The following is a 15431-nucleotide window of genomic DNA, read 5'->3' on the forward strand; positions in this document are numbered from 1 at the left end:
CATTTACTTTCTGCCAGACCCTCTTGCATCTCCTCTGTATATGTACAGAATTCCCATGTGCAGAAAGGGATGTATAGATAGCTTGGGCCCTCTCTGGTCTCTCATGCAGATGTATAAAGTCCGTTGATCAGCCAGGAAAATATTCTGGTTTATCAAGGCTCCTTTCACTACATCATTTCCCAAATCTCCTTGGTAAATTTCTGGCTAGTCTGTTGGTTCACCATTGACCCCAACCAAGACTGTAACCTCGGGTTTACTGAGCTGCCAGCTAGTCTTTCCTATTTGTTTGCCACCAAGATGTCTACTGTTATTCACAATGCCTATGGGCATAGGGTTTTTCACATTCCACTTTCAATCAAGTGAGGCCATTCCTCCAGTGAAACTGCTGATTTTCATGGCTTTTCTCATCCTTCTGGAACTATGTTGATTGAGCCTGAAAGTGGGGCATGGCAGCAGCCCCAGACAGGAATACCACAGAATCCTACTTTTCCTACCTGAAGTCCACTAGTTTTTCCATGAATAAATGCTTTTCTCAATTTGTTGAGCACTTTTGGTCAATTTCCAGAGTCCTAAAATTGCTCTTTTTGATAATTTTGTCTAGTTTCACTGTTGCTTTTTGAAAACAATTGTCCAGCTCTCATTCTGCCATATTGGTAGTGTGCCTTTAAAGCTATTTTTAATCCCTCTGTTTCTTTTGGTCATACTCAGCTGGTCTCCAAGGTCTACTGATTCTTTTCATGCAATGTGTCTCTGGGAGAGATGCTGTTTTCTTGCCATTTTTAGAGACACACCTGTCAAGATAAGCAGCACCTATTCATTCGTGAATTACTATGATAGAAGCTTTCTTCCCCTCCACAGTCAATTTTGCATCTGGCTACTAGACTGATCTTACAGACACCAGCATAATCATATCCCTTGCTACCGACTGAAGAATGGTTCTTTGCTGCAAAAACATAAAATTCATACTGCTTAACCTAGCTGTTAAAATGTACTCAACTGCTTCGATCTTATGCAACACCATTTATTCCTGGAGCTCCCACCAAGCTGGGTTTTTCTTTCCCCACATATTCCTTTGCCAATTTCCACGTTTCTAATTATTCTCATGTTGTTTCCCCTATGTGGAGAGCCTTTGTGATTTGTCTTTCAATTTTGGTCCATCAACTCCTAGAAGAAGCTTAATCAGGTGAACTCTTCTGCTCTTGATCATTTCTGTATTCCACAGCTTTTCAATATTCATATACACATATAGATTTTGTAAACATTCCTGATACTAATCATGTCAGATTGCAATCAGTCCTCAATTCTGTGTTTTGTTGTTTCTCCAATATTTTTTCCTTTTAAATGGATTTTATTTTTTAGAGCATTTTAGATTCACAGTAAAATTGAACAGAAAGTACAGAGAGTTCCCATATATCTCATCTCCAACTTCTGACTATACTCAATTTGAGGGCTTTCCCAGTTTACAAAATTGGAAATACTTCTTACCATTTAGTACAGTGATGGACAGGCTTAGTACATGATTGCTGAATTAATAAAATGTTTCTTCATTTCCTAGGGAAATTTTCAAAAATCTTCTAAGAGAAATGATCACTTTAGGATGTCTCTACGCCTCGCCCCTTGAGGAACTTAACTCTTACATTACATATACCTCTGAAAGCAGAAGTGATATTTAACATTTTTTAATAACTGTGTGGCTTTAACACCAATCAATGAAATCAGACAACAAAGCAGTCCTGAAAATGCCTGTTGCCCCAAGAAATGATCCATTATAATGTTCCTAGATCATGAAGAGGTCCTACAGGTCCTAGACATGAGGCCATGGTGGTAGAGGGTGGAGTATGGGCAGCAGCTATTTACCAAGTAGTTATGAAAGTATTTAACATTTTAATATACAAACATACAACCATATCAGAGGACACAAACTGAATGTCAGTCCCACCAACGAGTCAACTGATAGTCTTTGGATTTTATAATGACTGTAGAATATAATATCAATAAAATGGACTTCTGTCAATCATAGGCACTTTGGGATTTGGAGAGCCGTACGAGAACAATGAGTCTCTGTAATGCAAGATGCAGAGAAGGACACACAACAGTCAGAAGCCAATGTCAAGGGTCAGTTAGGCAGTACAAGATCAAACAGAACAAAAGTACTAGTAGGCCAAGACAAACCAACAGAGCAGACAGGAACTAAATAACCAGGAGTCAGAGTTCAGGGTTCAGCCAAAAAGACAGTTAGGATATGCTAGGTAAGGAGACCAGCAAACAGTGGCCTGGAAAGCAGATATGTATCTGCAACATGGAAATTGTAGCCAAGCAAATCTGTTCCAGAGCTGAAAAATTTCTTATTATGTTTTCTTTTACAGTAAGAACCTATGTGAAGGCATGACCTCTCTCTCTGCATATGAGGTTAGGTGAACCAGGTAGAAAGCCTCCTGGCATATTAGTCTTTCAGAGTGAGAAATTTAAGTGTGGGGTCTTGGTAGAATGGTGACACTTCTTGCCAAAGGTACCAGGTTTGCTGGTAGCACACCACTGGATTCCCTAGGAAGGGTAACAGACATTTTATATCACTACGTTGACCCATACTAATTTCAGAGACGTTAAATATTTGGGGGCTTAAAACTGTCTTTAAATTCTTTCATCAGAGGATGCAAAGAGAAGCAAATTAACTAAAGCGTATTTTAAAAATATGTGATCTGAAAAGGCAGTAACTGCCAACTTAGAAACAAAGAGAGCAGGCCAAATAACTATTAGCAATGAAAGAATAAAATTGAATATTCTGAAAAATAACTGGGTTGTCTAAAAAAGAATTTTGGAAATGGGGAGAAGCATGACTTAATTGAAGGTGTGTTACTAAGAGAGAGAAGGTTTCTGTTTTTCTGTTTTAAATAGTGTAATAATAAATCATACACAACACCATAATTTGAGTTTATGAGGAAGGTAATACTCTTTAGGTTGTAAAAGTGACCTCCAGTGGGCAATAATGCTCTCAAATCTGTGGCCTAGGGAGCTATATTCCATTGATCGTCACTTTAAAAAAGTCTATATAGGCAACAGTTTTCCACTATAATTTTCACATCCATTTAGCCAATTATATACATATGGTATTTATTGTTTTAATAATGTATCTGGTTATGATTCATTAGTATGAACTGTTAACAGAAAGGTTTGTGGAATATTTCCCCCATGGTCTTCAAATCAACTTCAAATATATAGATCTACAGAACAGTAGAAATATTAAATTCTTACTTAAATAATGTAAAATTAGAATACTGAATTAAAAATTAAGGAACTACCGACATGCAGTATGTATGTAGGTCCCGAATTGAACAAAACTTATTAGGGAAGAAAAGTCTAGAAAATACTTTTGGTTCTGTACTTTAATTTGTTGAGATCATGAACATGAAATTATCTTCAAAGGGGTAATCTGTTGTGAAACACTGAGCTACAGGTAAGCTGGGATATGGGTCAAATAATCACCCTAAAAATCTTTTTTAGTACCGTTCAGAAAAGTCAGGTTTTTTGAAACTTGAAGTTTCACCCTTTCTGTTGATTAAAATAGCTGTTCCTCATCGCTTTTCAGGAAAAAGTGGGAGAAAGAAAGCAATAAGTTAAGTTCGTGCATTTTGACTATAGTCCAAAATTATTTTATAGGTCAAGTTAATAAGTCACTTGTGTGCACAATATCACTGGATGTATGCAACCTCTTAGAAATGTGGTCATGCTATACTAAACATAAATGAAATCATGAGTCAGTTATAAAATACATAATATTTAGTCTTCCCACTACCTTCCCCTATAACTCACTGTTGGTTCTAGAAACTGCTTATACATCTGAAACAAAAGAAGTGAAAGATCACTACGGAAACAAGAGAATATTCCCTACTACTTTAAAAAAAAAAAAAAAAGTCCAGCTATGAAGTGTTTCTAAATGGGATTTCAAAAGGAGACAAAAGTAACCTCTGCTACAGACAAACTTTCTTCCAATGCTCTGATGAATGCTGATGTAGAAAGACTTATTATTCCCTCAGGGAATAAAATTGATTTCCACTGTGGAGTAAATAAGTCCAAAATTCACAGTCAAGTTTAACTGTGCTATAATATGGGAAGTATTTCCAGAAAACTGGCTCTTTCAAAAAGAGAATGAACTCTGAATGACCATGTATAAAATAACCATTTGATATAAATTCAAAAGGTGAATGCCTAATGTTTCTTCCTTCTAGTCCAGGAATTAGACCAACAAATTTTTTCTGTAAAGGGGCAGATGGTAAAGATTTCAGGCTTTGCAGGCAATAAGGTCTCTTTCATAACCACCCATCTCTGATGCTGTGGAGTGAAAGTGGCCATAGATAATACCTGAATGAATGGATATGACTATGTTCCAATCAAACTTTATTTATAGGCACTAAAATTTGAATTCCATATAATTCCCATATGCCATGAATTATTACTCTTCTTTTGATCTTTTTTCCATCATTTCAAAATCTAGGGGGTTCCTGGGTGGCTCAGTTGTTAAGCATCTGCCTTTGGCTCGGGTCATGATCCCGGGGTCCTGGGATCCAGCCCCACATCGGGCTCCCTGCTCTGCGGGAAGCTCGCTTCTCCCTCTCCCACTCCCTCTGCTTGTGTTCCTGCTCTGGTTATCTCTCTGTGTCCACTAAATAAATAAAATCTTTAAAAAAAATTCATTAAAAAAAATCTGAAAACCATTCTTAATTCAGGTGGTAGGCTGGATTTGGCCTGCAGGTCATAGTTTCCTGGCTCCTATTTTAGTCCATCAGCGAGTAATTAACTATTGTGAGAAGTTGTTCCTAGTGACTTCCTACTGAAATGTTTTCTTTGAAGACATGACTGAATTTGTAACTATGTGTGGTGATAGATATTAACTAAACTTACTGTGGTAATCATTTCACATAAGATGTACACTTAATTTTTTAAAAAGATTTTATTTATTTATTAGAGAGAGAATGAGAGAGCAAGAGAGCATGGGGGGGGGGTCAGAGGGAGAAGCAGACTCCCTGCCGAGCAAGGAGCCTGACTCCGCACTCTATCCCGCGACTCCAGGATCATGACCTGAGCCAAAGGCAGTTGCTCAATCAACTGAGCCACCCAGGTGCCCAGTGTTGTACACATTGACAATGTTATATGTCAATTATATCTCAATTAAAGAAAAACTAAAAACTAAAAACAAAACACTGTGAACTATTAGGCTAATTACTGAACTATAAAATGTAAAGAAAAAAAGATATGATTAAATTCCTTAACTATAATATATATTTGTGTAAAATGAGAATTTCATGTAATAAAGTTAAAAGTCAGAAGAAGAAATTTTAGTCCTATAATCATGGGACATGTTTCAAGTAGAGAAGATATTTTGAAACACTTCAATATGAAAAAACATCAGTAAATATGAAAGCAATTTCTCAAAGTAAACATTAAAGTTGATATGCCTTTCTAATATCTCTCTTAGCACCCTATTTCATAAAAAGTAAATGAAAATCAAGTTATGTTTTGAATTCTGGCAGCTGCAGGACCTTGCAGAAGCTTCCAATGGCAGTGATTATACCCCTTCTGTTGACCCCCCATGGCACTCAGCTCTGTGGCTTGCTATGTGGAGCAAGTAAAACAGCTGAAGTTCAAAACCCGTACTGGATCTATGAAAAACAAAGAATGCCAGAACTCTATCACAGATACCCTAGGATGATGGTGACATGGGGTCTGTTATTAGCCAATGCCACGTAAGTGTGTCCTTATTATATTAATACAAAACTTTATTTGTCTTAGGTAATCGTTGCTCAAACCTATGAATTTCATGCGTCTTTAGATTCTGAGGCCTGCAGTTCCTGAGGACGGTATTCAGTGGATACTGACTTGTGTACTACACTATGGGATGCTAGAAACAGGAGGCAGGCCCTGGAACTTTAAGAAAGCAATTCAGGATCCTGAGAAGGTTGTAGGTGTATGCATGATAGGTTAGACAAATTAAAGGTTACAAACAGATCAGTGAGAGAATTAATGGAAATATATGATGGATTCCTAATGATAGTTATATATTACAGTTAAAGTTCCTCTTTTGAGCAAGGGGAAAGTGGCCCACGCAGAGGGAAGAAGTACAAACAGAGATACAGATGCAAGAGAGCATGAGACATGGAAACTCAAAACTGTCAGAACACAAAGTGTGGGTATAAGTGAGGTACAGGGCGAATGGTGAAGGATGAGATTGGAGACAAAGGCGGGGACAAAGTCATAATGCCCACAGACCTGCACTGTGCAAAACACATGTGGCTACTGAGCACTTCAACTGTGGCTAGTCCAAAATGAGATCTATGGAGAAATATTAAATACCTCAATAATTTTAAAAGTCGATTATATGTTGAAGTGATACTTTAGATATAGTGGGTTAAATAAAATATATTAAGATCAAGTTTACCTGTTTTAATGGGTTTACTAGAAAACTTAAAATCATATATATGGCATTTAATTCCATATGTAGTAGTCCCTGTAGTTGATTCCTCAACAACCATTTTACCCCAAGCATTTAAACTCATGGTGATCTTGGGGCATCTGGGTGGCTCAGTTGGTTAGGCAGCAGACTCTTGATTTCGGCTTAGGTCATGATCTTGATTCAGGTCATGATCTCAAGGTCCTAGGATCAAGCCCCATGTCATCAGGCTCCGCACTCAGCGGGGAATCTGCTTCAGGATTCTCTCTCTCCGTCTGCCCCTCCTCCTGCTCACTCTCTCTCTCAAATAAAAAAATAAAACAAAAAACAACAAAAAAAAAAACCTCATGGTGATCTTGGGGCACCTGGCCAGCTCAGTCAGTAGAGCATGTGACTCTTGAGCTTGGGGTCATGAGTTCGAGCCCCACGATGGGTGATTACTTAAAAAATAAAATCTTCAAAAAAATAAACTCATAGTGATCTCATTTCCCTTGCCAGTGACTAGTTTAGAGATGGGCTTGTGAATGACCCAATCCAAGCCTGCGCCATGAAGGAAAGACGGCTGGAGGAGTTCCTGATATAGATGTCTTTGCCCCTAAAAGGAGATCAGAAAGATCAGCTCTCTCATTTTCTTTGAAAACTGGCTACACTCCCAGTAACACAGAGAACGACTGTGACCATCTTTCCATGAGCCACAGGATGAAGCAGAGCTAAGAAATGGAATAATCTGAGTTCTTGTTGACATCACTGAGCTACTTTATCAACCAACCCTGGAGTTCACTCTTCCTCTGAACTTCCTGTTATGGGAGGTAACAAGGTTCCTTATTGTTTAAGCCAGTATGAGTCAGGTTTTCTGTTACTTGTAGCCAAAAGCATCCTAGCTGATACACTCCATTAGCCTACAATTACCTCAAAGGAAAGGGACTATATGCACTACCATTTAAGACCATTTGGTACTACAAAAGTTCTGTATATAGTCTATAATCAATCCATGTATTATTGTTGTGACAGTATATATTTAATATGTGTGAAGACCTTTTCTTTCTTAGTTTTTAATTATTATGCGACTGTAAGACATTATGGAATAATTACTAAGGGAAAGAGATTTTTAATTAATCAGAAAAAAAACTATGAGCAGTATTTAATCAAAAGTAGAACAGAATACCCACTAGATTTGTAACTTGTTACACTTCATGGTTGTCCTTTCACTGAGGGGTCTGCCTTCAATTCTAGTCAAGGCACACACATGGGGAACAACTCTGCTTCATTTGCTAATCTGGACATAAACCCTTACAGGTAATGTAGCAAATGAAGCAAATATACAAACACTATAGTTTATACCTCATAGAATTATTATGAGAATTAAGCAAAATAATGGATGTAGAGCCTAGCACAAAATCTGGTACACAGTAAACATATTTAATATAAATTTGGTTCCTGTTTCTTTTCTGTTGAAGAATTGTTCATTTCATAAATTCTCAGTACTGTGCTAAGTATACATTGTCCTTTATATCATAATTTCATTCTGTGTTGAGAAGTCAGGTTAGAGCAAATAGCAATTTACATATGTTACACTTCATTAGTGAGTTAGTGCTTGGTTAGGTGGTTGATTTATTCATTTTTTTATGTGACGCAAGTGAATTCCAAAGCTTACCTGAACAGAATGTGGTAGGCAGTGGTAAAACTATTAACTGGAAATTAAGCTACTAATCTATGTCTGCCTACCCAGTATTGTTGAGACTGTAAGATTAATAATGGAGTCTAAATGAAGGTGAATAAAAAAATAAAAAGACAGGGAAGGAAGTTTATGATTTTGAGGCTACCTAGAAGGTGACTGATATAAGTGACAGAGAGTAAGCGGTACTAACATCCGAGTGATGAAGAAAGATGTAGAAAGTGTCAGGTCAGACGGAGAGGGGAGAGAATATTTGGTGAATTATACCAAGCTAGAAGATTCCAAAACCCTTACTGTGCTATTACAAAGGATTTTGCTTTCAAGAATACCCACTAACCAATACAAATTTAAATTCCAAATAGGACCTATTGAAAAAAATAGAGCAAAACCCTCACTAGCTCCACCTTACCAAATAAATGTGCTCTTTACTCCACTAATGCATAAGGAAGATTGCTCTTCACTGAAGCCACCATATGATGTGCTGATTTTAAATGTCACAGGATAATTAGCTCACCAAAGACTACATTTAAGTTAGTTATCTAGCTTATTACAAGGACTAGAAGAAGTCAGTTACTTTTGTATGCTCTAGTATCTAGTGCAATATTCCCAGAGAGCTATTCAGTTAACAAATGTTTGCTAAAAAATATTTGAAAAGAAAATCAGCAACTGGAAGTTTAAACTGTTTTTATTCTAGACAGTTAAACATTCTAAACTAATGTAAATTGATAGTATCACATTTGCTGTGATGAATAAAGCAAACATACATAGAACATTTTCAACCAAGACACCACAGGGACTCCCAGGCAGCGACCAGCCTGAATGACTGTCCACTGCCTGGATGAGAATTCAGAGTTCCCAAATGGAAAACACTACAGATCCTTTCCCTGAAGTCAAGCAGACTCAGACCGCTTTCTGGAGATTAATAATTATCCTGGAAGCCCGAAGCAGGCTTTAACTAACTACTGGCATTTGGAGAAGCTCTAAATTGGGCTCTAAGTTTAGCGCATTCTAAGGTGGATCCAACATTTTCAGAGAACGCAGGAAAGGAAAAGGGATGTCATGTTTCCACATTTCCCTGGGGTCAATTCCATATATGGGTCACTGATAAAGGAATGAATCTGGCTTTTTTTTAAAGTTAGGTTTATTGAAGTATAATCTAAATACAATAAAATTTACTCTTTTTAGCATACAGTTCTGTAAGTTTAATAAATGCATACAGTCATGTTCTACCACTACAACCAAGCTATAGCACATTTCCATCACCCCCAAAAACTGTTGTGACAATTTATGGTCAATCCTTCCTCAGCCCCTGGCTACCAATGATCTGTTTTCTATCTCTCTAGTTCTGCCTTCTCCAGAAATGTCATACACATTGCATCTATAGTATGTAGCCTTTTGAGTCTGGTTTCTTTCATCTGTCATGATATAGCTGGCAACAAAGCCAACGAGACTGGGATACTGAGTGGAAAGGAGAGTGGCAGGAATTGCAATTGGAGAGGTGGAGAGAGCCAAATCACATAGGGACTTACATGCCATAACAAAAATTTTGGATTTATAGTAGGTGTGATGGGAAGCCACTAGAAGGTTCTGAACAGCTGAATAATGTGATCTGATTAACTTAAAATAATTTCAGCTACTGTGTAAAAGATATACCACAATGGAACAGAAGTAGAAAAAAGGAAGCTAGTGTAAAGACTACTGCAATTGTCTGGGTTAAACATGATGCGGGGGCGCGTGGCTGGCTCAGTCAGTAGAGCATGCGACTCCTGATGGAGGGGTTGTTAAGTTTGAGCTCCATGTTGGGTGTAGAGATTACTTAAAAATAAAGCCTTAAACAACAACAACAACAAACAACAACAATAAAAACCCATGATAGTGACAACAATGGTAACATTGGAGGTGGTGAAAAGTGGTCTGGTGACAGATGTAATTCAGAGGAAGGGATACCGGAACTGGAAGTAGCATTTGAGGAAAGAGGAGGCAAAGACGATCCGAGGAGCTTGGCTTGAGCAACAAGGTAGATGGTGGTGTCATTTACCAGGATGGATAAAAGGAAAAGACAGGGGGAGAGGGAGAGGCAGGTTTGGTGGGGGGGAGGCGGGAGAATCGCAAGTTCCACACATTTGGACATCATGTATGGAATGATGGAGATGATACTGCATCTCTCTCCTCCATTCTGTTGATCTGTAGGGACCTTTGGTAGAGACATGTAACAGTCCTTGTCCCTCCTCCTTAATACATGAGTGAATACACTGGATAATACATTTACTCTTTACTTCACTGAGTTCCTAGAGTTAAATCGAAAAATCTATGGTAAGCTGTAAATGTTCAAGGCTAGAGAGCTCTTCATTTTTCACCTTTATTTTCTACATAAATAAGAACCTTGTGAGTTTCATAGGAAGGACTGCCTCTAAATTTTACACATACTTTTTTTCTCAGAATACTTATTGGTTGTTCAATTGCATTGGCTCAAATGAAGTAAGAATAGAAAACATTTTGTAAATGACTGTAATTTTTCTTGCTTTAAAATGTTTTCCAGTCTTTACTGATTAATAGGTGAAAAAGCATTTAGTGGTCCATCCTTTCCAACTTATGAGATCAAGTTTATGCTTTTGGTATGGTGAAGAAGTACTTTTTGCTTACCCATTCCCTCAGAATGAAAGGGTAATGGCAACATAATGCAGAAAAACTAGAGGATGTGGAGTAGAGGTTCACTGTGTCTCCTTTCCTCAGGGAGCCCAACAGTCCAAGTACAAGGGAGGAGCACTGATCACGCCCCTACTTCCATTTGTACCTGAGGCCACCAAAGTAGAGGATCTGGTATACAGGATGACCACCCCAGTCACAGTTCCCTTCATTTATTCATCTATCCATCCATCTGACCATTATCAATGCATTTCCTGAAAGCCTTTTTTTACTTTAAAATCTCATGCAAGTTCATCATCTCTAATGCAACTGTATTTGCTTTAATATAAAAATGTCTTTATTTACTTACCATTGAGTAAAACTGACATTCCAGATAGATCTAGTATAAGACCTGTATGTACAGTTGTGCAGGTTATGTACTGAACACCTCATGGGTGGGGGAGTGGGGGGGAGCCTCCATTCATGCTGTAAGTCTTGTGGATTTGGATAGCAGTAAAATGCTTTGAGGAAGAAGCACTTTTTTTTTTCTAATTTGTAAAGGTGTCATATGGACTAAAATTAGCCCAGAACTTTGTATACCTTGCCACATGGACTGGGCATAAGGCTGAACCACCCTCATTATTTTACTCATGAAGAAGCCAAGTTCCAAGAGGTACAGGGACAAGTTCCCATGGTTACTTCATGGCAAATCTAGGTTTGATCTCAGTCTATTCCCATTCTAGTGCTCTTTTATAGCAACATGCTACCTCTGCTAACAGTGGGTTGCTCCTCAGGTGTGTGGGTTTCTGAAGCACTCTTTCATTTCTTTGCTCAGCTTAAGGAGGAGAGACCTTTGTAGGACGGTTATCTCGAGCTGCTCTTGCATTTGTTTCTGCCATGAATGGATATAGAGAGATACAGCAGTAGCTAGACTTTCTGGCAAATATTCAACGTAGTGAAGTTGCTAGATTGCAAGTTCCAACAGCAGAACCATGTCTAACATTCTTGTCATTTCTCCTGAACCTAGCATACAACTCAGTTATAGTTTTACACAAGGAAATGTATTCTGTAAGTTCGTTTAGGTCCCATCCCTCTACTCCTGCTGCATACTTTCCTGCAGCTAGAGCATATGTCGGTGCCAAACTCTGAGAAGCACTGGAGTCATCTCAAAACTGCTTTCAAGGTTAATATGCTGTCAACTGTTTATCATTGGTTGGTCTCATTTAACCAGGAGCAGGAAGATCAGTCACAGAATCATAAAATGGTAGCACTGGAATGGATCTTGTAAGTCATCTAACCAACTCCTTTAGTTAACATTCCAGAAAACAGGGGTGCCTGGGTGGCTCAGTCGTTAAGCGTCTGCCTTCGGCTCAGGTCATGATCCCAGGGTCCTGGCGTCAAGCCCCAGGGAGCCTGCTTCTCCCTCTCCCACTCCCTCTGTTTGTGTTCCTGTTCTCACTGCCTCTCTGTCAAATAAATAAAATCTTAAAAAAAACAAAAATTCCAGAAAATAGGGTCCCAAAGAGAGGTGCAGAATCCACTCCAGTAGCTGCGGCTAACTTATGCTATGGTTAGTTCCTAAGACTCAGATTTTCTGCCTAATTGGTTGCTTTTTCCAAAGCCCCACAATACCTGGCCACCAATCAACAAAAGATGATTAGAAACCACACAACGTCAGAGACATTATGAACTAAAGAGGTGTGTCCTTAAGGGTGTCTTTTTTGAGTTGGACAATAAATCAGGTGTTTGAGAAGATAACACTATTATGTTCTTTTATTCTTTTCATGCAAGGGCACTCCTCAGAGAGAAGGAAAAAAAGATTAGTCAGGCAAGACTATGAGAAATCCTCAGATTTCCTGAGAAATGGGTATGAAAGTGGGTGACCATTTTTCTGCAAGTGAATAGTTAATTTAGAAAGCACAGCTGGTTAGTCAAACTGTAAACTGTGTGCATGTGTATTTATTTTGATTCCAAACTAGAAACTCTATGACCCAGATCATTAGTTTAGTCTGATCTGATGATTATTTTAATTGAAAATATGTATTATCTTATAAACAGGATGCATTTTCAAGCTGCTATCTAAACAAAGGAATTTGTTATTAAGAAACAATATACTTTTCAGATTTTATTTCAGAAATAAAGCTTTAAAAGTAGAAACAACACTGGAGCATCATTTTAATAATATCCCAAATTATGGGAGTAAGTTGGTTCTGAAAGTTCAGTTATTTTAAACACACTCTATAATACTAAACCCTCTTCAACAGAACTAAATGAGTGTATTACAGTGAGACTCCAGTGTTATCTACATTGTTTTGCTAATGCTGCTTCTTATATATAATTATTAAAAATAAAAATAACTTGTAGGGCAATTATTTCTTCCACATAAGAGAATTCTATATTTAAGTTAATAATGAACTACAAACTAGAAGTCTAAAATAATTTAAATCTCCTAAGATACCAGTTTCCCAACACAAAAATTTTGGATTTTTCAAAATTCTAGCACACGGTGCTAGTGGATAATGTATTAGGGAAAGCAAAGCTGTATGTGTGCACATAGCTTCCATTTTGATGGTCTCTGGTTTCTCAGCTGGGCCATAACGCAGCAAAATGGCAGTGGCATATTATACCTGGTCATGGCTGGCTTCAATGGAGCTTCCAATAGCATGGAAAGTCATCTGCACAGGGGCTAATGTCAGACAGGTCACACACTCTTTGCCACTTTGTCTATCACAGTAGTGAACCTATAACAGAACACATGCAATCTGCTGAACACCACTTGTAAGAGGGAGCCAGATGCAATAGGTCCTTTCCAAAGGCTCTAGATTTCCAGAAGAATTCAATTAATTTATGCAGAACACACTTTAAATATTTAAAACCTTATCCAGACCTTCCAATATCTATGGAAAATCTATTAATTCCATTTTAAGTACTTTTGAAGTTTTAAAAAAGTTTAAGAAATGCTTTATAAAATGTTTTACATTATTATAGCCAGTAGAAAAATTCACAATTATATGCTATACCTGTCTTTTTAAGTCCAGCTTTCCATAATGCATAATACTAAAGACTCAAGGGTAAGCATAAGTCAAAGTTCACTTGATTCCAATGGAATTTTGTCAACCCGAATTTTCGCTCATCTTTGACTCTGTGTGTGTGATTGCCACTTAATTGGTGGTGACATTCTTCTATTTCTACATTATAGTCCCTATAAAACCACTGTTAAATATATATAGCTATCACTACATCATGTTCTGCTTGACATTTTGACATTACAATCAAACTGAATTAAACTAAAAAATGTAAATATTTTACTAAAAATATTTCACTGTATTATTTATTATTTTTTAGTTAAATACAACCAACCATTATTAAAACCACATGTAAGACATTCCATATCAGAGGTAGGGGAAATGGGGGTAGAGGGAAGTGTGAGTCCATCTTCCCAGTGGGAAAATTTCCATCCTCTCATTTATCTACTTTCACAGAAGTTCTTTCAAGCAGTGCTTATTTTATTTCTAAAGCTAACAAAGCAAAATAGCATTGCTTTTGTAATAAATTAATGAACATGCCTATAGAATGAAATTCCTACTAATTTTAGAGAAAACTGGTCTTATTAGTTATAACTTGCTCAATTTGTTAAATGTATATAGGTCTAGGATAAAAGCTTAGGTGAAAATCTTGAATTTGTGAGGAAGAAAATTAAACACGTATTAGTTCCCTGAGGTTTAATTCTGACTGCTGTATAATACCCATAATATACCCTTATTATAGATTTTGGTACATGTATATTTTGTCATGGATAATATACATCTGACTGAAAATGACAACAATATATGGATCTTAGTCTCATAGTTTAATAATTTAACTTTTTTAAGCTGATAAGGGTTAAGATTTGCCATCAGTTTCCCTGAAGGTAGGGAAACTTCCTGGTATCTATAAAAAGTAGTTTAGAGTTTAAATCAAGGCAACATACAAAGCTTGTTTCCAAAGTACTTTAAAGATTTTTATTATAGAACTATTTTTTCCAAGTTAACTTTGGGGGAAAAGACGACAACAGTTCTAAATCACCATTACTATACCTCCTAAGCAAACTGAAAGGTCACTCAGTATATATGAGTTCAAGAATGTGGAAGTGTTGTTTACTATGCATCAGCTAAATATGATGGGGGAAAATGAAACTTATCACATAACAAGTTTATGCAAAAGCCAATAAATGGTGACACTAAAATAGCTACAGTTCACAGCCATTTATGGTACCGTTAAAATATTACATCATATATGGTGCTATTATAAAACATGCTTTTTAAAATAAAATATAACCGCCCTTTGTCATCAATTGAAAGTCTGTATGAAAGACATGACACTTCCTAAATATCCAAATTGACAGTGAATACACTTCTTAGTTAGCCAATTTACTGCAGTTCTATTTTTTCTTCTAGAGAAATGAAAATTACAAAGGACAGAAATACCACAAGACAATCCCAGTAGAAAATATAAATTCCAAACTGCATTTGCATCCATGGCTTAGATACTATTACCAAAAGATTTAACTTTCTCCTAACTGTACACAATTCACTGGAAGCCTGCAATACACTATAAAACACTGTGCATCCTGCAGACATTCAACATTGGTGACCATATATAACTCATATAGAACAGATAAATGTAAAGGTGTAACTTTGCACATAG

General features: G+C 37.1%; 1 protein-coding gene across 14 annotated transcripts in view; it reads right to left on the reverse strand.

Annotated features, from left to right (window-relative positions):
• The window catches only part of STAU2 (staufen double-stranded RNA binding protein 2), a 305526-nt gene that overhangs the window by 84185 nt on the left and 205910 nt on the right, over window positions 1-15431 (reverse strand). For 3 of the 14 annotated variants that reach the window (XM_073892894.1, XM_073892895.1, XM_073892896.1), the window contains exons 12-13: window positions 13373-13486; window positions 8949-10408 (exon numbers count right to left, since the gene is read on the reverse strand). The exons of 1 other annotated variant lie outside the window; for it this stretch is intronic. In XM_073892894.1, the coding sequence (XP_073748995.1) occupies window positions 10151-10408; window positions 13373-13486 (372 nt within the window). In that variant the 3' untranslated portion in view covers window positions 8949-10150. Of the gene's footprint in view, window positions 1-2436; window positions 2545-8936; window positions 10409-13372; window positions 13487-15431 lie in introns of those variants that run through there. 10 more of the 14 variants (XM_025870726.2, XM_025870734.2, XM_073892898.1 and 7 more) reach the window with 7 other exon arrangements.

The sequence above is a fragment of the Callorhinus ursinus genome, unplaced genomic scaffold (assembly GCF_003265705.2).
Source record: "Callorhinus ursinus isolate GAN/ISIS: 27379988/994484 unplaced genomic scaffold, GSC_fseal_2.0 scaffold5, whole genome shotgun sequence".
NCBI lineage: Eukaryota > Metazoa > Chordata > Mammalia > Carnivora > Otariidae > Callorhinus > Callorhinus ursinus.